Source organism: Sciurus vulgaris, assembly GCF_902686455.1.
Source record: "Sciurus vulgaris genome assembly, chromosome: 8".
Classification (NCBI taxonomy): Eukaryota; Metazoa; Chordata; class Mammalia; order Rodentia; family Sciuridae; genus Sciurus; species Sciurus vulgaris.
The window spans coordinates 98,316,362-98,342,217 of record NC_136468.1 but is presented as its reverse complement, the minus strand read 5'-3'; the positions used below and the strand labels follow the sequence as shown (position 1 = coordinate 98,342,217).

The following is a 25,856-nucleotide window of genomic DNA, read 5'->3' as shown; positions in this document are numbered from 1 at the left end:
TACAAAAATCCCCCCAAAGGCCAAGGATGGTGGAATCCAAGACCTGGTGGTAGCTAAGGAGATGGACAAAAACAGCCATTTTAAGAGCTGTTTTGATGGTGATTGGGGGTATTAATTGGTAGTGAGAACTGAAACAGACATGGGTCAAAAATGACTCTGAAGCTTCTGACTGAAGTCACTACAAACTGGACTTTAGTGAAAATAAGAGCAGGCTTTTGCAAGAGGATAAGCAATTTGGTTTGATCACACAAAACACTTTATTAGAGAAGATTTTAAACTTTCTTATAATCAAATTCATCCATGTTTATTACAATAACAAATATAGCAAAGAATGCTTTGAGATGTGCTTAAACTAGTTTATTAATATAGATAAACTGTGAGTAATACAGATTGTTTTGGACATAATATAGGTATCACACATTTATTTTGATAACTAAAGGATATGGCCAGATGAACTACAATAGAAGAATCTAGAATAATAAATTGTATTACTGAAGGTCTACCCAGCAATCAGCAAACCCAACCCTACTTAACAGATGAGGAAACTGAGAACCAGAGGCTAGTATTCTCAACTCTACAAATGTTGAGGGCACTGATCGTGTGCCAGGCACTTGCTTGGTGCTGGGGATAAAAAACGTAAACAGAGCAGTGTACCCGTACTCAAGGGGCTCTTAGCCAGGACAGGGGGAGACAGCATCCAGAAGGCAGGAAATCATCACACGGCATAAGTATTGTGAGAAAAGCATGCTCAACCTGCAAGTGCAACTAATCCAGGCTTGGGAGTAGCTCTCAGAGAATGTCGTGTGTGAGCTGACCTGGTAAGGACGAGCAGATGTCAGACAGACAACAGAGACTGTGAAACAGTCCCAGCAAGGCCAAGGTGAGGGCAAGTCTAGTGTACTTAATAACCAAAGGAGCTAGAGTACAAGGGAGTTCTAATCCTGCATTTGGGAGACAATAGTCTCCTGATACCCGGTACAGGGGTACTTTAGAACACTATCTGTCCATTGACAAGAAAGTCAAGATTCTGCACATAAATCGATACTCTTGCATAGAAAACAGGAAGCATACATGGCTTGTGCTTCATCAAGTATAAACATGATTGTCCAAATCCTCCTGCTTCAAAAGTCTTTGTTTTTCTTTTTCTTTCCCCTTTCAAAGAATTAATACTTCATGTAATAGCCTTTCATTTCCTTCCAAAATATTTCTATCCATGGGTCATGTCATAGAGCTCTTAATTCTGAAAGGAATTTAGGGGGTCATTTTGTGCATTATAGGGGCAGGATCAGGGTGAGCATCAGCGGAAACAGATGCCACCTGGACAGTGAAGCAAGGAACTTTCCTTATAGGGAACTTAACAATGAACACTGACCAAAATCATGCTGCATTTTATTATCACCATCAATTCTTAACAATGTCAGTGATAAAATATTCATCCCTGCCAAGGCAAACTGCTCCTACTAACCCTTCACCCCTTCATATGCCACAACACCGAATTGGCATCTATGCACACGGAAAGCAAAATAAGCTTTAGCAATAACTGAAGTGACAATGCTAGTGGTCATTTCAGAGGGCCACATGTTCTCCATTCAATTTCCTTCTGTATATGTAGCTGAGCAGTCAAAGTCAGACGCAGGAAAAACCTTACATCAGTGTTTAGCATCCTAAAACTATATTTATCCCCAGTGAAGATCCTCATCCCAACCAGTTTCCAATCTGTTTCCAGCTTGGAGTTCAAGGCAGTCGCTTCTGCATTTCCAGGCTCACCAGGTGCAATCCTCACTCATCTTCTCCAGCTGGGCTGTCTGGCACGTGCTTGGAGGGGTAAACACGGAGGGGTCTTTAATGCCCAGTTGTACATCAAAAAATCGTGTGGACAGTACCACACTATAATTTCTAATGAAGGTTTCCTGGACGGGATAACAATCCTTGGCTGTATAAATGCCGATCCAGGTTTCATCTATAAGAAGAAGAAAGCTGACTTTTAATAGAGGAGACAGACAAAATACCACATTTTTTCCTAACTGTGGTAAAATTCACACAAGATAATAGGTGCCATTTTAACCATGATTAAGCACACCATTGGAACCATTAAGGACATTCACACTGTTGTACCACCATTATCACCATTTGTCTCGATGACATTTTCATCTTCCCAAACTGAAAACTCTGACCATTACATGATAACTTCCTGTTTGTTTGTTTTTTTTCCACAGTCCCGCCCACCTCCATGCTCCTTTTTACCGGAAGGAATCTGGGTACCTAATGTAAGTGAAATGCAATATTTGTCCTTTGTGACTGGCTTATTTCTCTTAATATAATATCCTCAAGGGTTATTCATGTGGTAGCAGATTTCCCTTCCTTTTTAGGCTTTCTGCTGTATTGAATACCATATATTGTTTATTCATTTATCTGCCTATGGACATTTGGGTTATTTCTACCTTTTGCTTATTGGGAATAATGCTGCTCTAGATGTGGGCATACAAATACATGTTTAGGTCATGCCTTCCCTTTTAGGAATATATCAAGAACTGGACTGGCCGGATCAAAAGGTGATTCTGTGTTGACTTTTTTGAGGAACCGCCATATTGGTTCCCACAGCATGAATGCCTCAGTGTGTAAAACAAACTTGGAATCACAGTAAATAGCTTCACATACAAGCAGGCCAGTGTGACACTCAGAATAATGGAGTAGGTCTGGCCAGGGAACTTTAAGAAGCCATGAGGGGGAAGGAAAAGGAGGCACCTGATTCAAGTATGTGCCTTAGAAAAGTGCCCCCATGTCACATACTTCTGGGTGATCCCAAGATCCCAAAACATCAAAAGCCAAGGCAGTCCATAAGAGTGAAAGTGGAAGAAAAGTGTGTGTGGCACTGGAAGGCCGAGGTATTTCAAATGACATGCTTAGACCCCAGTGTCCCATAATGTGCAAAGTCCATGTGGAGAACTTACATGGCTTTAAACAACATAATTAAGCATATGTTTCCCTAACAGCTATCTTCCTTAAGAGACTGTTTTAATCCTTACAGGATCGAGCTGACTTTCTGTTGGACCACTCCTGGACAGTGATCTGCTCCTGAGGCCCCCCAATGGAGTACTGGTCTTCAAAAGTAGAGTTCTGAGGAATGTCGAGAGGATCCCAGGGTTCTGTCAGGGTGATCTTTGAGCACTGCTTGGTGGCTTGTTCAATCTGAAACATCACTCCATCCTTATAGAGCAAAATATATTCAAATAATCTGAAATACAGATGAAAAGAAAATAGAATTTTTATGCTACAATCATCATGTTTTTTACCAGCACAGAGTCCAAAGGCTTCCTTTGATATAAATTACTTTTACAATAGAAAAAAAATTTTTGCTTGCTAGGTAATCATTTCCTTAAACACTTCATACCAATCAACTTAATATGAAATCACTAAAATTTCAGGTCAAAATTGAATATTCACTGGACGAATTCTTATCAATGGCTTATTATACGCCTGACCCTGAGCCTAGTATGCACACATGGGGAAGTTATGACCCTGGCTTGACAGCTGGTTTGTGATATTTCCTTTAGCCACAGGGACACAGGAGGGTTTGACCCTTGACTTGGCTGGATTCTTACAACACTAAGCCAAGGAATTATAGGGTTGTAGTGAATGTAAGACAAGAACTCACTGAGGACCAGATGAACCAAATACCCATACCTCACTGCCTTGATGTCTATCAGTTACAAATAAAACTTAGTTGACGCAGCTGCACCAAGCTTCACATACCCTAGGAGGCTGAGACAGCAAGGACAAAAGCTGAGGGGTCCCCAGCCTGAAAAGGGTTCCTTAAACCGAGCTCTTCTACATGCTCCTGACCCTTTGCAGGAAAAGAGAGGGAGGTATTCCCAAGTGATGCCAAGTCATGTGCATGTTATGTTGTATCTCCCTTATAAAGCTGAGCAATCTGGTGTTGGGTGAAGGCCACCATGGTTCCAAACATTTCAGTATCAATCCAAAACTCTGGCCACCGCTGCTAGTGGATCAGAGTGGCATTGCACCTTGATCAGAAAAAGTGAAATTCACAACATCTGAGTGAAAAAGGACTTGGTACTTTTCACAAGTAAATTAAGTTGGCCAACAGAAGGCAGAGATGCAGCTCTGGTATGCTTGCCTGGTATGCATAGGCCCTATGCATAATCCTAGAACTGCAAAAAATAAAAATAAAAATAAAAAAAAACAAGAAACCAAGAAATGATCTGTTCTTCGTGGAACTCATGCCACTAGAAAAACACTCATGGAGGATGCATGTTCTCTTCCCCAGTCTGAGCTTAAAGATTACTTTCTTTATTAAAAAAAAAAAAAAAAAAAAAAAAAACTTGCAAACAATAACTGCCTGTGTGATGAAAATAATGCTATGAGATAGTATGGAAATATGAACATGATCTCATTTTAAACATTGAGATATATCCTGCTTATTCCAGAGAAGATATGAAATGGCTTACCAGAAAAAGACAAAAAATAAAAATAAATAAAAGAACAAATATCTTTAGAAGTGGGAGCAAATATAGAAAAATGTGGGTTTGTGAGATAATGCTCCAGAATGAAGTAATCTCTTATAATATGCATGTAGTGTCCACATAAAACCATTAGCACCTTGAAAGGGCTTGGTATTGGATAGTAACTGTTGCCTCACAAAGAGTTAAGCTCCTAACTCACTAGACCCTAAACATTCATTGAAGGAATACAAAAATATTAATATCAACTTCCAAAGCATAGTCCACTTCTAAATATGTGAATCTCTGTTGAAATATAAATCCTGTTCTCAGACACTTTTAATGACAAGTGGGCCACCACACAAACCCTACACTGTATACCCTCAGGAGTATATGGCTGCCTTTATTGTTTTTCTCCTCATCACTAGCATCTTGATCTTATGTTCTCTGAGGTCCTAGGTGTCCAGGCTGGGAGTCATTCCCAGCTTTTGCTGTTATTCCTTGCCTTGTGCTCCTCAAACTCTAACAACTGCTCCCTGTAGGATGTGCAGCCATGTGCATGAGAGAGATTTGTGTTCTTGATACTACTGTTCTCAGGCCCCAAATCCACAGGATGCCAGAAGTACCCACCTGAGCAGCATGGAGTCACACATGACTTTTCCACTGTCATCATAGCTTACAAGACCTGGGGTAGACCTGTGACCCCGAGTCACACAATCAGATTCCCACACACACATGTGAAATTGTAACTGAAGCCTACGATTCAACCTCTTTAGGCAAATGGGCATGTCATATTTAAACTCAGAAGCTGTTGAGAGCTACTTTTCAACATGTGAACTAAGAATAAAGAAGGAAGCAGCAGGAAGCACTAGCAAGCTGCTATTCCAACAACTGTTCATTTCTGAAATACCCCTGAAGAGTTATAAAACCTATTGTTCTCATAAAACTTCCTTTTCCAGCTTACAACTTTTGGACCTACTCACAACCAGGATTTCTGTCAGATAGGGTTGAGGATTCCAGGGCTCCAAGAAGGAGCCCCAATTAAGAGCTGTATGTTCATTAGTCAGTTTCTGTCACTTTCACAAAATACTTGAGATAAATAACTCATAAGGAGAAAACTTTATTTTGGCTAATGGTTTCAGATATTTCAGCCCATGGTCACTTGACCTGTTGCTTTCGAGCCTGTGTTTGTCATATTTTCATCAGTGTGACCAAAATAGCTGAAACGAACAATTAGAGAAAGAACAATTTATTTTGGGCTCATGGTTTCAGAGGTTCAATTCATGGTCAGCTGACTCCATCACTCCGGCCCAACATAAGACAGAACAGTCATGGTAGAAGGGGATGGCAGAGGAGGGTTGCTCAGCTCATGGTAACCAGGAAGCAGAGGGAGCAGAAGAGCCAAGGAGAAGATAGATAATCCCCCAGTGATCTACCCCTTCCAGCCATGCCCAACCTGTCTACAGTTACCACCCAGTAATCCATTCAAATTCTTGATCCATCAAATGGATTAGTCCACCAAATAGGTTACAATTCTCCTAATCTAATCTTTTCACCTCTGAAAGTTCCTGCATTGATATCACATGGGTTTACCAGCAGGCAGCTCCTAACCAAACCATAATAGGGCCTGTGGCAAGACAGCACATCATGGCACGAACACAAGGTTGAGTGAACTGCTCACCTCATTGCAGCCAGAAAGAAAAGTGAGAGAAGAAGCAGGTGAGATCCCAATATCCCTAATTTCCTCCAACTAGGTCCCACGTCTTAAGGGTTCCACCACCTCCCAGTTGTGCTGTGGGTTAAAACCAAGCCTTTTACACATGGACCTTTGGGGGACATTCGTGATCCAAACCAAAGCAAGTGGTCTCCAGGAGAAGCCTGCACGACCCTACATAAGGATTCAGGGCCACTAACATGTAGTCAGTCACATGCAGAAGAAAGGAAGGGGACAGCAAGAAAAGTTATCTGCAAATTTCTCCCTCCCCTCAGGCCAGCTCTGCCCATACAGAGAAGTACAATTTAACTTTAAACTTAAAATTCTGGGCCTGAAACTATCATTACAAAATATTAATGTGTTAAATCTGGGTGATTTGCACACAGGTGTTTGTTGTGGTATTCTCTGTAATTTTCTGTTTTTGAAATATTTAATTTTTTTAAGAGGGCACCATTAAGAGTGAGGTTATGTTGCCTAGCTTTAAGGAAAACTGAAAATAACTATATGATGGGAAACAGAGTAGAACTGTATAATTCACTTTATTTTTCAAAATTCCATGTGATTATAAATAGTAATACTGTTCCATGACAAAATTTAGGGAAGAAAATCTTAAGGATGCTCCCATGTTTATGTGAATGTATTAATAGCTTGGGTGTAAGTTTCTCCTACACAGGGTCTGAAGTTTGATAGGAGGGGACAGAAGGTCAAACGCAGCCATCAGCCCAGGTGGAAATGAGTCATCTCTGTGGGGACACTGTGCGGGTTGTAACCCACAGACCGGAAGGACTGTCAGACTTCAACAGAAATTGCATCCCTGGAGGCAGGATCAAAGCTGGGCTCTGAGATAGAGGCAGTTGTGAGGATGGGAGTCATCAACTACAGCCCCAGGATACAGTCCAGAAAGGTAAGGTGCTGGAATCAGTATGGAAGACAGACAGGCAGACAGCCCTGGGTCAACAACAGCAGGCAAACTTCACCTCCTTGCTGGCCAGACACCAAGCAAAGCATGGTTCTCTGGGAGCAGCGGGTGAGAGTTCCTGCAGAGGCCAGCCACCCGCTGCTGGGCCTTAGCTGTAAGCAAGGTCACAGCTGGTCAGGCCCGGCCAAGGGGTGAGAAGGCCAAGCTTTCTAAGGCAACCACAATGCAGAGGAGTGGCCTAAAGCCCATTTTGTCTCTCACCATAAGGGATAAAAGATTTATGTTGCTTTTAACAAAATTCTCAGACTCACTGACAATTCTTTCCATTTCCTAAAAGTTCTTTTCCTGAAACATTAGAATGCCATCCTCAAGTCTTCCAAAATACTGATAATGTGCATGAGTTTGATTTCTTTTGAAAATTGGTTTATGGTTTTTATAAAACTGATTCATGTTCATTAAAAAAAAAATCAAACAATACAGAAATAAAAAGAGAAGTAAAAGTTGCCCAGAAACTAACTTACAGAAACAGTAACTCTGTGCATTTGTCTAGATACTTATTCTTCTAGATACATCTTTATGCTTATATCAATTTTTAAATTATAAAATATCTATATATGTAAAGTTTATCATCTTAACCATTTTCAAATGAACAGTTAAATAGTGTTAAGTACATTCACATTGCTGTGTAACCAATCTCCAAATTGCAAATTTGAAACTATATGCCCATTAAAATTCTTTTCCATTTCCCCTTCTCCCCAGCCCCTGGAAACTACTTTTCTACTTTCTGTCTCTATGAATTTGACTACTCTAGGTACCACACATAAGTGAACTCACACAGTATTTCTGTTTTGTTGACTCTTACATTTCACTTGACTTATATCCATCTAGGTTCTTCTATGTTGTAGCATGTATTTATCAGTTTTTCATTGCTGTGACCAAAATGGCTTGTAAGAACAACTTAAAAGAGGAAAAGTTTATTTTAGCTCTCAGTTTCAGAGGTTCAGGCTACTCAACTCCATTGCCTGGGCCCCAGGTGATGGCTGAACTTCATGGCAGAAGGGAATGGCAGAGGAAAGCTGTTCAGCTCAGGGCAACTAAGAAGCAGAGGATCTGGGAAGCCAGGAAGAAGATAAGATATATAATCCCCAAGGGCATGCCCCCACGAACTTACTTCCTCCAGACATGCCCCCCACCTGCTTATAGTTAGTACCCAGTAATCCAGCCATATAATTAACCTATCAAATCAGTACACTGATTAGTTCCAACTCTCATAACCTAATCATTTCAACTCTGAACATTCCTACATTAGCTATCACATGAGTTTATTGGGGGAAACCTCATATCTAAACCATAACAACATATGTCAGAATCTCATATTAAAATTTTAAGGTTGAATGGTACCCCTTTACATTTGTATGCCACATTTTGTTTATCCATTCATGTTTGATGAATACTGGGGTTGTTCTCACCTTTTGGCTATTATGAATGAATGTTGCTATGAACATGGTTATATAAATATCATGCTGATTTTGCCTGTGTATGAACATATATATTAGAATGCCATTGCTTTAAGGTCCAGTCTGTGGTCAGCAATTCTTGTATGGTTACAAATCATGAATTCAAATTGATATTTCCAGCAGAAATTTAACATGACAGGTTTTCCCCCATTATTTTTTGTATTTATATATCTTTTCTCTTAAAAATCATTGCTTCCAAAAACATTAATAAATTTACTTATTTGCTTTATATTACAGTCAAATCTAATACAAAAAATAGAGTTGCTGAATGACTTTTAAGATTTCATAGCAGCTCTTATTGTCTTGAGAGTATAACTCAGATTTAGAATCACTTGTAATATGTATTTTCTGTGTGGTTATGCTTATAGATAGAATGCTAGGTTCATTTGTTTCAGTTCTTTTTTCTCAACTTAGGGACCTTACATTTACCCTCTTTGCCTTAATTTTATTGCATACGGAACATTTTTCATGTTTCACAATGCAAAATAATATCAAATGGCACATTGAAAGAAGTCTCCCTCCCATCTCAATCCTCACCCATCCTCAAATGCCCTATTCATCAGCCTCTATTTAACATCTCCTGTGTGTCTTTTTACAAAAACAAACAAACAAAACAAAACAAAACAAAAACAGCAAATGCATGCATGGATTCTTATTAACTCTCCTTTTCTAAGAGGGGTAGGGGGATGCTGGGGGTTGAACTCAGGGGAGCTGAGTCATATCCCTGGCCATTTTTTTTTTTTTTTTTTTTTTGAGGTCTCACTAAGTTGATTAGGGCCTCACTAAATTGCTGAGACTGGTCTCAAACTTGTGATCCTCCTGCCTCAGCCTCCTGAGCTATTGGAATTACAGGTGCACATATCCTCCTTCTTTATGAAAAAGTAGCATGCTCTATATTTTTCTGCACCTTGTTATGTCTACTCTCTATTATCACTACGTATGGGTTATTTGGTGTAAATGCCATCAGTTATTTAGGCAGAATTCTACTGATGAACATTGGATTGCTTCCATACTTCTAATATTAACAAAACACTACAAAGAGTGCCAGTGTGCTATTTTGTTTTGGAGGGGTATATTTAAGGTAATTCTAAATGGAACTGCTAGGTCAAAAGGTGAAACATTTTTGATTGTGTTAAATATTACCAAATTTCTCTCCTTAGAACAGTACTATATTTGGTACCCCTACCAAAATACATGAGAGTTCCTATTTTCTTTATATACTGCCAACAGAGCATGTAGTCAAACTTGGATTTCAAGACCATCTGATAGTAGGATATGGAATTTGACTATCAAGGTTTTTACTTTTTTTAAGAACTTTTAAAAATATCTATAACATCCTTACAATGGATTGCACAAATATAAAGTTTGGAGCTTGAAAAATTTTGCAAAGTGGGCAATCTGTGGATTCCCCACTTAGAGCAAATATGGCACCCTAGATGCCTTCTTCCTGCCAACTCCCAGTCACTACCCTTCCAAAGAGCAGACTAGTTTTTTTTGTTTTTTTGCTTTTCTTTTTTCCTTTTTAAACAGAGTCTCACTAGGTTGCTTACAGTCTAGATAAATTTCTGAGGCTGGCTTTGAACCTTCAATTGTCTGTCTCAGCCTACCAAGCCAATGGGAGTACAGGTGTGCTCCACTGCACCCGGATAGTCTAGTTCTAATTCTCCTTCACTCATGATAGTTGGTTGAGCAAATTTTCATGCGGAAGCATGATCTGGCCTTATTTTTGTATGAACTTACTCTTCATTCTCTGTACATTAGTTTTTTTTTTTTTTTCCTTTCCAACTTTCTATAACTTGTTACTGAGTCTTTTGTGTCTGAGAAAAGTTGTAAATTTTTCCTCTGTCATTTTTTGACTATTAAAAATTTTTCTACAATGCAAAGAATTTTACACTCTTTCAAGTCAAGTTTCTTATATTACCTCTGAATTTTGTCATACTTAGAAAAAAATTCTTACTCTTGGATTATAAAGAAATCCACCCATGTTTTCTGTTATGTCCCAGTGGTTTTGTTTTGTTTTCATTTCGATCTTTAACCCATTTAGGGTTTATTTTTACGTGTGATGTGAGACATAGAGCCAATTTTTATCTTTTTCCAGTTGTTCCAACATTATTTATTAAAAAGCCCATCTTTTCTGCAGTGATTTGAGATTCCACCCTTATCATCTACTAAATTTCCAGATGCATGTGAATCTCTTTCAGGACTTTTTATTGGATTGACTTTTTGCATACCAGTATCACATTGCTTTATTTAGAGAGACTTCATAGTGTGCTTTAATATCAGGCCAAATTTACAGGCACTCCTATTGTTTTCGTCTTTTCCAGGGTTGAAAGAATTAATACCTGTATTATGATGAGTGATCATCCTGCCCTTCCCCAAAAAAACCTTCCTATGTTAGTGTCTTTTTGTATATTTCAGGAGTATTTCAAATATTTTCTGTACAAGTTTTGCAAATCTCCTTTAAATTTACTCTCGAGTAGTTTATCTTTTGTTGCTATTACTAGTTTAAATGGAAGTTTCCTTCCCTTGTAATCTCTAGCAGGTCATCATTTGTACATGTGGAAACTATAGGTTTTTCCTATTAATTTTATGTACAGCCACCTTAGCTGGTTTACTGCTTGTGATCTGTACACTTATAATTTTGATACTCCAATTTCTCAAATGGAAAGAGGGAACAAAATTTTAAAGCTCATGGCATTATTTTGAAGAAAATTTAAGAAACTAGATATAAAATTCTTATAAAAATGCAATGTATCCTTGCTTTGATAGAAAAATCTGATCCTTAGCATTTACCAAAGAAACTTGTACACATAATCATTTAACTTGTACACATAAGACTTGATCTGCTATGTAACAAGACTTGATCTGCTACGTAGTAAGAAGTTTTACTTTATCCAGGTGGGAAGGAGAGAGTAAAAAGCCTATTACTGAATGCTGTGGTAGATACTTCCATAAAAGACCCAGAAGGCATTTTTTCCCCTTTCTCCTTAATTGCCTCTTAAAATGGAGGCTGAAAAATTCATGTAACTAATTTTCTTCATCTCCCTTAGAACAAGCAGTATAATTGATTCTTGCCTTGAAAATCTAAAGGGAGGTCTGCAGGGAGAAGGAATCCTCTGGAGATTTCTCTATCAAAAAAGAAGAACAGAGCTGCTATAAGTTTCTGTCTTTGAATGTCACTGGGTAAGGACATAATGCCTGGAGCAGAGACAGCCATCTTGAAGCCATAAGGCAACAAGTCAACACCCCATCTGCAACTATGAGACAGCATCCTAAGGGTGGCAGAACCAATGGGTGGAGAAAAGCCTGGAGCCTTGGTGAAACTGTTCTGTCAAACCAAGGAACACATCACAACAGTTCTGGATTAAACAAAAAACATCCTAAACAACTATTAGTGAGATTTTTTGCACTTGTAAATGTAAGTATTCTTAATGAAATAAGAACCACTGTTTTACAGGTATTATCTACTTCATTCCTTACAACAACCCAATGAGGACCTTCCCTTCCAGAATGGGCAGGACCCAAGAACTTGACTAATTTTGGAATCACAAAATACTGGTGCTTTGGCAGAGTGTAGGTGAAACTGACCAGCTCCTGCCTCAATAGTCAATAGCCATTTGTTTTTCTTTCCTAAATTAGGGTTCAGGAAAAAAACAAAGGTTTAAGATTTGAGTTTGCTGAAGGCAAATTCAGCTGGATGACAAGTTACTAGCGTTTTTTTTTTTTTTAAACAGATGACTGTAACAGAGCATAACTCAGTAGTAAATAATGGGGTCAAGATTGGACCCAAGATCTGACCTCTTAACAGACTCATTCTAATTCTCTGACACCATCCTGTTCACTGCCTCCACAGGGGGAAGGAGCTATTTTTCCCATCTATGTAGAACACTTGGCAATCCAAGATACACTCAATTACAGCAAAGGGAGTAGACAAATATTATGCTGTGATTACAAAAGGACTTTGGCTTTTATGGAAGATACTGGTCAAATTTTGGATTTGTTTAATGTGCAATATAATAGATTAGTAATGCATGCTGGTCCTCTGACTCTCAGGAGGAAAAACTGAGCTGCAGCCACTTGCCATTCTGGCATCTACTAAGTTTGAGTTACACCCTACAGTAATTATGAGACATAAAAATGAAAAGCACTTTCAGAATTGTGGTGCTAGACACACACTCATTGTGCATATTGATGCCAATCATACATAACCAAAGGAAAATTAAATTACCTAAGAATGCAGCCTGAGGAAAAGGAAAATTATGTGTGCAATTTAAGAAGCTGTAAGGTGATGGACCTCCACTACTTGGATTCTACTTCAAAAGTGGAAAAGAATGCTCAAGAAATTGAAGAGGTTTTTTTTTTTTTTTTTCCTCCAAAAATATATCTGGATGAATATTGGCAATGCGTAGGCATGTATTCTTTCATCTGATGAAAGATTAAAAAAAAACTTTTCATGAGACAGTAGTTCAAACTGACTTAATTTTCCCCATTACTAAAAGAAACAGCCTCATCAGTACTGGGATACCCAGGTTGCCACAGTGCATAATGGTTTCCAGACTACACATCAAGGGATATTAAGAGAGGTGAGTCAAGGAGTACATATTCAGCAGTATGCTTTTCAGTAGAAATGTTTCAATTCCCACCATGCTGAAATATAAACTAACACACCCTTCCAGCTAATGGCACTCTGACGTAGAAATCTGATCTTTCTACTTTCATTGGAAATTGGGATGAACTGTGTTCATGATAAAAGGAATAATGTGTGAACGCAAGGGTAGTTTTCTGATGAAAAACAGGAGAATCAAAACAAGAAATGCAGTAGAGGTGGAATACAGTAAAACAAAAATCAATCAATAAACAGGCAAATAAATAAACAGATAAATAAATAAATCCCAGAAGCATGTGACTTCTAGAGTTCAGGGGGGAAAAGTGGTGAAAATGTTAAAGAAAAGACAAAATACTTGAAGGACAGATGTAATAGAACCAAAATGTGTAAGTAGAAAGAGATCCACACAGAAAGAAAGTAAAGTGTAAAAACTCCAGAACTAGTAGATGAAGGGTTGGGAATGTCACTCAGTGGTAGAGTGCTTGCCTATCACATGAAAGGCTCTGGGTTTGATTCCCAGCACCAACAGAAAAAGAAACAATAGATGAAAGTTTTTTAGAGGTAGACATATGCTAGAGACATAAAGTTCAAGGACAATAGGAATGATCTATAAAAATTTGGGTCAAAAATACATATGTTAAAACTAAACCAAAATTAGCTTGGTATCAGACTTCTGTGCTAGAGCTCTGAAACATATAAAACTATTTAAGCAAAAGGACTATTTCTACCCACTGAATTGTACACATCCAACAAAAACCTATAATTAGGTAAAACAATAATAAGTAGATGTTCACAGACATTAGAAATCTTTAAAAGTATACAACCCAGGTATCCTCTCTGATGAAGAGTAATTGAGTAAGTTCTTTAGCTGACTGAAACATGAATCAAAAGAAAGAACTCAGGTAAGTGAGAAAACTGGTACAGAAAAAAATTTTCAGTGAAAGGATGAAAATGACTTATGTTTTAAAACTTTTTAAATAGGAGACCATGTGGCAAAGTTCCTTAGAAGTTTGTGCAAACACACACACTATAAAAATTCCTGTGTTATACCAAGTGAAGGAGCTGACCTTTCGAGGGTTTGAGTCAGGATAACAGAAGGAGTAAAGACTATAAACCACCAAAACACTTGAAATTCTTTTCAACATGCTAAGTAGGACCTAAATAAACACTTATCCTGTGCAAAAGGTTCTGAGGTCAGAAAAGTAGATTCCTAGGCTTTATTTTTGGACTCCTTAGGGAGAGTCAAGATCTCTCCAGGGTGGCTCTTCTGGGGTCTCAAGTTTCAGCCCGAACATACTTGGAGCTGGGCTGGGAGGAGTGTAACTGTCCACAAGTAATGAATGTATGACAATGGGGACAGGTAGAAGGCTTGATTCTGAGATGGAGGAACTCCCACGTCCACAGGAAGCACACCAGGCAGAACACAGTACATGCTGTGGCACCCAAGTGGATATTAAGTCCCATACAGGTTCTCTTCCCAAAATCCTTTGCTACCAAGGGTGTGAACTGGTGGAATGTCCACTGGTTCATTGCTCTCTTTCTCCCAAAATGGGAGGTTCCATCTTCTCACACTTTCTCTACGTTTGCTGCCTCTACCTCTACACTTCAACTAGGACCCCTCTGCAAAGAGTTGTCCTAGGGACTATGATAGCTTCAGTGTGGTCTGGACAACTTCTTCAGAGGCACATATCTTCCTTTCTCAGTCTGGACATCCTGATTCATCAGCATCTTGGTGAAGCACTTTGGGCAGTAGGCCTTAAGATTCCAGAGGATCAGGAGGGGTTTCAGGAAGGGCTTAAAGGGAATGTTTTTGAAGCTGCGGAGTCAATGCAGGGGGCCTGGCTCATCACAGTCTTCCCTGCAAATGTGTTTGTTTTGTTTTTGGTGCTAGGAATTGAACCCAGGACCTCTGGCAAGAATTTCCCACTCATCCACACCTCCAGTATGCTGCAAATATTGTCAAACACCTATGGAGGACCTTGCATTCAGCAAGGCTACTCCTGGATTTCATGCCACTTAGTCTGGGGTTCACGATGCTACACGTATATTCTTCATAAATTATAGTATACCTATAACTGACGATACTATATCAGACCAAAGGATTGGCATGTACCTTGGCCCTGAGTCCTCTTCTTCCCATCTGCTAGCATCTTCCCTGGCAACTTCTGAGATTCTCCAAAGCAGTGTGTTCTCTGGGAGAGATTAGGAGGTTACTTTCATGTCTTTTATGAAGCAAGCTTTAGGCTCTTACTCATCAGTAAAGTCCACATTCTGGATTTCTCCCAGTAGACTTCACTTTAGCCACAACAAAATCAGCCCTTTTTGAAGGGGCAGGACTCAACCATGACACCAGAGCTTTTTTTTCTTTTTGTCCAAGGACAGGCAGCTGCCTTCTTCTTTTGGGGGCCATCTGTCTCAAGAGTTTCTCTTTCTTTGGAGGTCTGAGGGTAACATAAATACCCTGCTAGGGGACTGGTGCTTCTTTAGAAGGCCTCTCAGTTCAAAGAAGCATTGCCTCTGAAGAAAACCAATGGTGCCTGGAAAACCTCCATGTCCATATGGGTGAAAAGTCTCCAAAAATTGAGATGAAGGAGGAAGAGAGACATCGAGAAGAGTGTTTGATAAGAGATGAGCTTGGGAGTGGTTTGTGGATGAAATGAAGACAGGGGAATCCATTCCCCAAGGGTTGGCATATGCCTGCCTGCTCGGGTTCCACTACAACCCTATGTAAAAACTTTTTTAAAAAAGTAAGCTAGGCAGTATAATTTAATATAAAAATTATTCTTATTCTTAATCAAGCAGATTAAAATATAAAATAAAATAAAAATAAATAAATGAAATAAAATGAATAATAAACTATAAAACCTTTACATGAAACTGTGAGTTCGCTGTTTTAGAAATCACGAGCAAAAAGGCTAGAAAAAGACGCAAAGGTGACTTAACATTTGGCGATCTAGTAGTACAAATCACTAGGCTGGTGAAGTTTCATCCATTTTGTTTATAATACATTCTTTACAAAATGGGATCAGAGATATATTTACTAGGTTTCCATAGAGTGTCTTTGTTAAGCCAGCAGCCTGAGAAAGTTAACTGTGAAACGTTAGAGGTACTCACACTAGAATAAGACTCTCATTGCTTTAATTTGGGTGAGGGAAGTCAGGGCAGATGAGGAAACAAACTTAGGATTATTAAATCATATTTTAGATAGTAGTAGGATCCTTGGACATATAAGGCATTTGAGGAGGGTATATGGCCGTGCTGAGAGAGGATCTATGCAATTTGAGTGTGACCATGTAGCTTCCCAGGGAAAGGTTTTGTAGGTTAAGAGAACCACACCTAAGGCTGAGGGTTGGTGATGAGATTGGGAAAATAAGGTATGGTGAAGGGAGGAAGCAGGTCCCCTAGGGTCTTTAGGCCCTTATGAGGGCATCTACTCTCGGAGGAAGGACATTTACTCCAAGATAGGTGGAAAGCACTGGAGTGTCTTGAGCAGAGGAATGACATGATATAACATTTTTTGACAGAATTGCTTGGGATACTATGTTGAGAATAGACTAAAGGGGGCCAGGGCAGAATTGGGGGGCAAAGAAGTAGAAGATAGGAGGCTGTTTCAAAAATCCAAGTAAGAGATGATGAAGGTGGGACCAGAATAATATTGGAGGCAGGATAGGGTTCAAATCTATCAAAATTAGAATCAACTGGATTTGTTTACAGAATATTTTTGGCAAGTAGGAGAAAAAGAAATCAAGGATGAGTCCAAGAGTTTCATGCTGAGCAAGTGGATTAGCTACGACCAAAGAAAAAGAAAACTGGAGGACTAAGTTTGGTTGGTTTGGTGGATTTTGGCTTTTATTTGTTTGTTTGTTTATATGCAGGGGAAACATTTACTTTGGACATGCGGAGTTCCAGATGACTACTGGATTCCAAATGAAGATGCCAACTTAAGCAGCAGGATCCATGAGTGCAAAGTTCGGGGGAGAAATATGGCTTGGAGATGGACAGGCGAGAGCTGTCCATGGGGAGAGGGCACTCTGAGCCATGACCTAGATGAGATCATCAGGACAGCAGGTTTAGACAAAAAGTAAAGAGATGGAAAGTCTGAGACTTGAGACATTCCACCACTAACAGTCCAGAGAAGAGGAGGAAGGGCAAAAGGAGACTAAGAAGGAAAGGACGTGAGGCAGAAGGAACGAAACCAGAGTGTGGCCTGTGGAAAGCCAAATGAAGAAAATGTGTCAAGATGGAGGAGAGGAGCAAAGCAAAATGAGGACTGATTCCAGATGAGCTGATTAATGATATGCAGCTTATTGCTCCAGCCCAGAGCATTCTCAAAGAGCTGTGGTGATGAAACTTTGACTGAAGGGGGTTTGAGAGAGTCTGGGAGGACAGAAATTGAAGTTAGCATAAGATTTGCCTTAAACAGAAGGAAAGAATGAGGTTTCAGCTAGTAACCTTCAAGAGAAGTTTTTTGGTTTTTGTTTTTTTTTAGGACGGGTAAAAGAAAAGAAAATTTAAAGGGGGAAAATAGAAAAATTTTACTGGAATTGGGAAATATAAGACTATCACATTTTTTCCAGGAAAAATAAACCACTAATTGGTGGAATATTTTCAGATCTTTGGGCACTCTGCCCCTGACCACCTTCTTTAAGGTCAAAATCAGGAAGAAGTAGCTCAAGGTTACAGGAGAGAAAAAAGATCTTTCCAGAACAGTATGGTGATCACCTCTGGCTTCCATTTATAAGTTAGTCTTATCCTCTACTAGTTTCCATACCTTTTTTGGCACTCATTTTACCTCCCTTCCTTCCTCAATGCCCATTCCTCCCTCCTCATCCTGAAACCCAGTGGGGAAACAGACCCACTGAATTAAGCCCCTTAAAGCAAATTTTGTGTTCTTCTGTGAAAATCTCTTTAAGGAAAGAAATCTCTTCTGGAGAAAAACTTAGTGTTGCAAATAGCAAGTTTATTCTTTGAGAATCAAGAGGCCATGAACAGTCATACTCCCTGAGCTAATAAAAGAAAATACTATCTCCTGCCATCAGAGATCAAGAGGAGTGAGTAACAGCCAAAGGAGGAGTCATTATTCTGAAATTCTCAAAGTCATAACTTCTTAAAAATCAAAGTCCAATCCATGCAAAACAGAGTTCATGATCAAATAAATTTGCTGAACACTTTATACTCATCTACCTCCTCCAGACACACAGACACCCTCTAAGGATTTGCAATGGTGATATGATATGCTGAGAAACACAAAAGAAAACAAACATACATTTAAAAAGTAACCTAATCTTCCCCTTATTCTTGTTGAACAATTTAGACTAAATAAAACCATTAGAGAAGACCAAGCAAAGTACATTTTACAGAGACTGGCTGCGGGGTGCAGAGCCCATTCAGGGTGAGGTGTGCGTTTACGTGCAGAGGAGCCATCCTAAGAATACATGACTGGTTATGCTACAATTAAATATAGGGAGCAGTTTCCTCACTAAGAAGAAGCCTCACAAGTGATATAAAGAGAAATAGAGAGAACCGTGTGGTGTTGGGTCAGAACAGGAGGTATTGTTATGAATATCTCTTTGGATTAGAATACAGGTTTTCATGTGTGTAATCTACATATGAGTGTATGTAAGTGTGTGTGTATTCAAGCCCACACACACTTGTTTTGTCCATTATGAAGGCCCGGGAGCAGGGTCACACAGTAGCAATGACCACAACTAGAGCACAGAGTTTGACTTCCAAATACCATTCTCCAGTGGAAGTACCCAGGGCTTCTTGAGAAATGGCTTACTCTAAGGTGGAACTGAGGAAAATACAGATGATCTTGAAATGTTTTGCCAAAAAGCAAGGAAGTGCTCAAAGAATAAGATGTCTAAAGAACACAGGAGCCAACTGGAAGAGGCTCCCACTGGGCAAATCCGGAAAAGCCGAATAAACACTGATGCAATAAATATAGACTATTACCTCTGAGCTATTCCTGCTAAAGGTATCTTGAATCTAATTATGAGGGAACATAAGACAAACCCAGGTGGAGGGTCAATCTACAAAACAACTGGCTTGCAATCTTTAAAAGTGCAAGAAAAACCTTAGGAACTGTTTGAGACACTACAGAGACACAAACCCTAAATACTATGCTTGAATATAAACTGTATCCCTTTCCTATGAAGAACATATAAAGAAAAACTGGCAAAACCTGAATGACATCTCAATTTTAGGTAGGAGAAATAAATCAATGTTAACTTCCTGATTTTTAAGGTTGTATAGAAGTTATATAGTAGTTGTATAGAAGTTATATAGTTTGTTGTAGGAAATACACCCTGAGGTATTTAAACATCATGGGTGTGTGAGGTTGGAAACTCATTCTCAAATGGTTCAGAGCTTTAACGAGGGAGGAAAGCCCTTTGTAATATAATTGCAATTTTTCTCTAAGTGTGAGATAGTTTCAAAACAAAATAAACCACACATATGAAAAATAATTTTAGCCAGGTATGGTGGTGCATGCCTATAATCCCAGGTACTCAGGAGGCCAAGGCAGAAGGATCACAGGTATGAGGGCAGTCTGGGCGACCTAGCAAGAAACTCTCTCAAAATTAAAATAAATAAATAAGTGAAAGGGCTGGGGATGTAATTCAGTGGTAGAGGACCCCTGGGTTCAATTTCTAGTGCTACAGGGGGAAAAAGAGAAAAAGGAGTCTTATCTTCATTTCCAAACACCTAAGGTCATTGAACTTACTTAACATAATCGCATATGCTGAAACTAATCTTCTACAGCAGACACTTGGATGAAACTTCCTGTAAGTGATCCTATTTTATCCTTAGTATGAAAAGATGCCCAGGAGAGAGGAAAGCTCTATGACTTTAAAGCCAAAGTATTGAAAAGTAACATTTTATTCTTTGGCCACGAGCACAGGCGTTAAGTGAAAAGAAGGAGGAAGAAAAAGAAGATTGAAGCTGAATACGTGGCTCAGTGGCAGAAAGCTTGACTTGCATGCATGAGGCACTGGGTTCAATCCCTAGAACTGGAAAATAAATAAATAAATACATAAATTAACACATGAATAATTTATTCCGTGAATAAAAGGAAATTTGAATTTATCTACACAAAGGAACAAGTTGAGAAAAACTTAAAATCTGTGCCAAGTTCATTGCATCCTGGTAGAAACAACCAGCTTGATAAGATACGAGCACAATTGGTGCTTTCATGATATCCATTAATCCTATCTCTACCTAGTTTTTAAGAAAAAGGGCCTGGAATTTATTTAGTATCAACATTGTAGGCATTATTAAAGTTAAAAGATGTAAAATACTGAGTTCCTGAGAAGTTAAGGACCTTATTGTGGAAAAGTCAGGATTAGAAGCCATGACTGACATCTTATGTATCAAAAATGGATGCTTATGCTCTCTGCAGTACAGATGACTTGTTTACTATAAAAATAGGGGAAAATTTTCTATTTTGTTCTGCAGGAAATAAAATGCTCTGGGAAAATTGGGACAGATTAGCCAGAACTTCAATGAGAGTACACTTGCCCTTCCATTTTTGACACATTTTCCATCATTTACAAATAAAAATCATTCCCAATAGTACATATAAGATTGATAACTGAATAGTCTAAGATTTTGCCTCTATGCATATTCATTCAATGTCTCTCCACCTACTAACATTCATAGCTTCGTTAATCCCAACACCCAAGCCATCATTTTGTAAGTAGCAGTAAATTACTCCAGGTCTCTTAGTGTTCATTCACTATCTATACTGTTTCTCCCATAAAGTTCAACGTATTGATTGAAGTACAAAAATAAACATGTTGCTTTTCCATCAGTCTTTCAAACATAATTCTTGTGAGTTTAATCAAAGAGTGAAGAAAGACCATTGGAACCAGAAAACAAAATAATATCAATTACTAATATTTCCCATTCTCTGTTCAGACTTGTCTTATCTAAAGCTTGTAAAGTTGTTTAATCTCTTCCCTCATCTCAGGGAAAAGAGAGCCTGGAAAATCTTGGTCATTCCACATTAACTATCAGTGGGATTTTCCATAACTATCTGGACACAAAATGAAAATCTTAAGAAGTTTATCCAATTCTAAAACTTACTTCTCAACTTACTAATAAATACAAGGAGACAACCCATCCACATTTTCTTCAAATAACATCTGCTTTCTTGGCCAGACTGCTGATACCTGAAAAAAAAGCTCTTGAGTTCATTTCAACAAATCTACATTTAAAGAGTTCAAAATGCATTTATGCACCAAACCTTGTCTTCTACATCTGACTTACGGCCAGCAATGAGACTCTGAGACAGAACCTTGCCAAGAACTCTGGAAAGAAGAGGAATAAAATCGTCCTTTAAAAGTTAAACTATAAAACCAACTCTTAATGAATAAGGACAAAGAAATTAGGAATTACCCTGAGGGAACACAAAAGAAAAAAACGATGAGCAAGATTTGGCCATGATCCCACTAAAGGTAAAACACAAAAATCTTTAGACTTACTAAGTCATGGAGTCATGAAAGGAGAACTACTAATGCAGATTTCAGCAATACCCACCTATACACTATTCAGAATGGGAAGAGTTCAGCCCAGCAGAGTGGGAACAAGGCATCTCAACTGTGCAAATGAATGCATCACTTCATCTTCACCTGATTACCATTAAAACCTACTCTGGACTGGCTTCTCTTATTCATGGAAAATCCAATGTTGAGTTTAAGGCCTAGCCTAGCTCAATCATGTTTGTTCAATGTATTTGTTCCAATTCTTTGCTCACAGCCTCTTGATTATAATTTGCCCCTCTCCGTGCACCCAACACACACACCTAGTACTGAGTACAGGAAGAGAATGACCTAGTCTTAGTATTTGAGAATTCCTAGAGAATTCTGACCTCTAGGCCAGCAATAAAACTCATTGAAACATGCAGTTTAACATTTGACGTTGCATACTCTAAATCTGATCTCAAAAGAAAGGAAAGTTTTATGTGCTGCTAAGTCTAAGTTTCTGAGTCCACAAAGCTGGCAGCAAGTTTCTGGCAGATGGTAAACTCACCAGGATGATGATGGTGGTGGTGATGTGACCAATCACAGCCGTGTACTGAGTCTTCAGTGTGCTATCAGATGCTGTACTATGTCCTCTATATAACCAAACTCAATCCCCACAATGACCTAACAAATTGTTCATAAATATTCCTATTTTATAAATGAAGAAACTGAGGCTCAGAAAACTGCAGTAAATTATCCAAAGACCCACCTTCAGAAAATGAATTCAGATCTAGGTTGTCTGACTTTAAACCTGAATTTCTTAAATTACAAAAAATGCTTTTTGGGGGATGGGGGATGGGTAAAGCTTTATTCCTCTGGCTTTAGTCCACTGCATCACAGGGAGTTTCAAGCCATTCTAATCCATCTTTAACAACACCCTCATCAATACACTTCTAGTGCACCTGACTTCACATAAATGTGCACAATGAGTAATGGTCCACCATTAATCAGAAGTGCAGAAAGTCAAAGCCTACCTTAAGGAACAGCTGTCCATTCCATGCCATCAGTATAGTCAGCTTCAGAAGCCAAAAATAAAGCCTCCAAGACTCTCCCCTTTCCCTTCCCACCCCTGCTCAGCTTATAGAGGTACTGTGGATTCACATATATTTCACCTCTCCCAGGAAGACTGGGTTAACTGCTGTTACGGTTTAGATATTAGGCAATCACAAAAAGCTCATGTGTAAGACAATGCAAGAAAGTTTAGAGGTGAAATAATTGGGATATGAGAGCCTAAACATAAACAGTGTATTAATTTGCTCATAGGCATTAACTGGTAGAGTGTGGCTAGTGGAGATGGGTCATAAAGGGTTGGGGTGTGTCTTTGGAGAGCAGAAAGCTCTCTGTGCTTATTGATTGTCAAGTCCTGAGCTGCTTTCCTCTGTCATACCCTTCTGCCATTATGATCTGCCTCACCTCGGGCCAGAAGCAATAGTGTCCACCATCTATAGACAGACCTCTGAAACCATTGGTGCCAAATAAAATTTTCCTCCATTAAAACTGTCAGGTCTTTTGGTCACAGTGGTGAAACAATTAACTAAAACAGTTGCCTGTTCAAACTATTCTCATCACACTCCAGTTTACCTCTCATCGCACTGTACAGGGATTTTCAGTTTATGTGACTTCACATACACCATAACTTCCCTGAAAACCAGGATCCACTCTGCTGACACAGGGTGTCTGACATGAATAAAGTCTTGCTGAAGAAAAGAATGTAGGAGCATGACCCTCGTATATCACAGGTGTCAGAATGTACCTGGTTTTCTAGTCTCGGTTCTGTGGTTGTGAGAAAGTTCTTTTAATCTCCCTAGATGTCAGAGTCCTTCTATTAATGGAGGTCATAAAACCTGCACTGTTGAGTTGTTGTTAGATTTAAACTAAATCATATAATATAGGTGAAGTTGGCAGCACCATGTCTGGTATATAATAAGCACTTAAATGTTGGTGATTGTTACTATTACATCTTTCAAGATCCAACCCAAAACATCCATGTTTTTGAAAGGTTTTGCACATACCCCCAATCTACCACAAAGATTCTTCTGCTTCATGCGTCCACAGAGCTCATGTACAGCGATCCCCAGGTATCCAAGGAGAAGGTTCCAGGGCCCCTATGGATACCAAACTCTGTGGATGCTCGAATCCTTAGTGTAAAATGGTTTGGTACTCACAAATAACCTATGGACATCCTCCCACATACATTAAATCATCTATGGATTACTTACAAAACCTAAAACAATTTAAATGCTATGTACATAGGTGCCATATTGCATTGTTTAGGGAATAAGACAAGAGAAAATCTGCATGTTCCATTCAGATGCAATTTGTTTCAAATAGTTTTGATGTGTGCTTGGTTGAGTCCTCAAATGCAGAACCAAAGAATACAGAGGGCCCATTACTTTTCCTAATGCATTATCTTGCACTCTGAATAGATTGTTTAAAATGGTCTGTCCTTTCCCCAGTTTCCTCAAGAAGTTCAACACTTCAACAAACGTTTTTAGGTGAAATAGTATTACCAAGATTTGTTTTGTTCCAGAAAAGAATGGTACACTTTGGTCACTGATCTTATGGTCCACTGAGGCCTTAAACTGCAAACATTTACATCACACCTCCTAATGATGCAAATGTCATAAAGAGAGGCCAGCATGACCCTTGGAGGAGCAGGAGGGCTGTAACAGGAAGACAGGTGGTAATCCCAAATTAGAAAGCGGTTCTTAAAGGGGCCAGAGGCAAGGTGACCCTCTGTTATAACCGTGGAAAGGTGAATTATTAGACCAGTTATATTTTTTATATTGAATCATTCCTCTACGGAGTATTGTGGACCCATTAAAACTAGATAGAAGTCAACAAATAAAATGGCAAATAACATGTAAGAGACAATGTTAAGGAAAAAGGATACAGATAAGAGTATATACTTTCTGATGGCAGTATGTAAAACTAGTTTTAAAAAGTAAACAACAAAACACGTTATAGGAGTAAACCAAAATTTTAAGTTGTAACAAGGTGATGAATTATCAGATTCCCCACACCTTTTAGTGTTGTCATATTTCTTTAAAATGCAAAAAAAAAAAAAAAAAAAAAAAAAAACACTTTAAAGTATTATATATGTGGGTGTGTGTGTGTGTGTGTGTTTGTGTATGGAGATATATATATATATCCCTCCTGTGTCCCTGGCAGCTGGCTTCTGGAAGAAATGAGCTAGTGCAGAAACCACGCCCTAGGCTCCAGTGGGTTCCAGGCGCTGAGGGCCTGACTCAGCAACCTGGAGACCTGGACGAACCTGGGGCTGGAGCCCCTGGCGGTTCCATCTTGCCAGGGTCTTTATTTCCCTGACATCGCCATGCTGAGCAATATTGAGTGCCCGCCAGCCGGCCGCACTTGGTGGGCCCAGCCCCAGACCATGCTGTCCCCATGCGACCCTCGTTGCGAAAGTTTTCTTTGGGGAAGGGAGGAGCCAGGAAGGGCTGGAAAGCGAGCGCCCAAGCGTAGGGCCCCATGACCTCGCCCTCCCCGACCCGTCCAACTGCGGACCCCACATCCCGTACCTCTTGCAGGGGATCAGCGCCTTCCTCTCGTCCAGCACCCGCACGCGCTGGTTGAGCCCATCGTAGGACAGCAGGGCGCGACTGTTGTGCCCGCTGCTCTGCTGATAAAGAACCTGGCGTCCCTCCCACTGCTGAGGCGCCTGGCACGGGTGCGGCGCCCCCGGGGAGCCTGCAGTCCCCAGGCCACACAGGCCACCCAGCGCCCAAACCCAGAGGCCACCTAGCAGCCACGGGCCTAGGGTCCCCTTGGCCGCGCGGAGAGAAACGCGCCCTGACATCGCGGTCGGCGGCCCCCCCGGAGTGAACCCGAGCCCAAGCGGGCGCTGAGGGACCCAGGCGCAGAGTGGTTCCCGCGGGTTCTCTCCGCACTGTGCAGGGCGCGTAAACTGGGCCTGCTGAGGTGCTTCCTGTCCTAGCGGTGGCCTTTATCAGCTGTTGAGATCAGGACAACCGAGGCTCTGGAGCCAGACACTGGGCCTGGGAAGGCTCTGGTGAATCGCGCGCGAGCTATTTCTGCCTCCGCCGCTGCCTACTTCAGCTTCTGTTTTCACTGCTCACTGCTGCCAACAGGAAATGCAG

General features: G+C 39.8%; 1 protein-coding gene across 6 annotated transcripts; it reads right to left on the bottom strand.

The window, feature by feature from the left end:
* Window positions 1-170: 170 nt before the first annotated feature.
* EPDR1 (ependymin related 1) lies at window positions 171-25,856 on the bottom strand. Of its 6 annotated transcripts, XM_079152583.1 has the most exons (5): window positions 25,278-25,848; window positions 21,314-21,387; window positions 15,330-15,408; window positions 3,027-3,235; window positions 171-1,960 (listed from the first exon to the last, which is right to left on the bottom strand). In XM_079152583.1, exons 1-5 carry the CDS (start codon window positions 25,553-25,555, stop codon window positions 1,764-1,766), a joined length of 837 nt encoding a protein of 278 aa, XP_079008709.1. In that variant the 5' UTR covers window positions 25,556-25,848; the 3' UTR covers window positions 171-1,763. The 6 variants fall into 6 exon arrangements, with proteins under 6 accessions (XP_079008709.1, XP_079008710.1, XP_079008711.1 ...); XM_079152585.1 differs by lacking the exons at window positions 171-1,960; window positions 15,330-15,408 and adding an exon at window positions 8,082-8,203 and having other exon boundaries at window positions 3,103-3,235; window positions 21,302-21,387; window positions 25,278-25,856; XM_079152586.1 differs by lacking the exons at window positions 171-1,960; window positions 15,330-15,408 and adding an exon at window positions 8,082-8,203 and having other exon boundaries at window positions 3,103-3,235; window positions 25,278-25,856.

Coding starts and splice junctions, on each gene's coding strand:
- EPDR1 (XM_079152583.1), bottom strand. CDS start 25,555: ATGTCAGGGCGCGTTTCTCTCCGCGCGGCCAAGGGGACCCTAGGCCCG. Junction 21,388..25,277: donor GCGCTGATCCCCTGCAAGAG/GTACGGGATGTG, acceptor CTTTTTTTTCAG/GTATCAGCAGTCTGGCCAAG. Junction 1,961..3,026: donor CAGAAAGTCAGCTCGATCCT/GTAAGGATTAAA, acceptor TTCTTCTTATAG/ATGAAACCTGGATCGGCATT.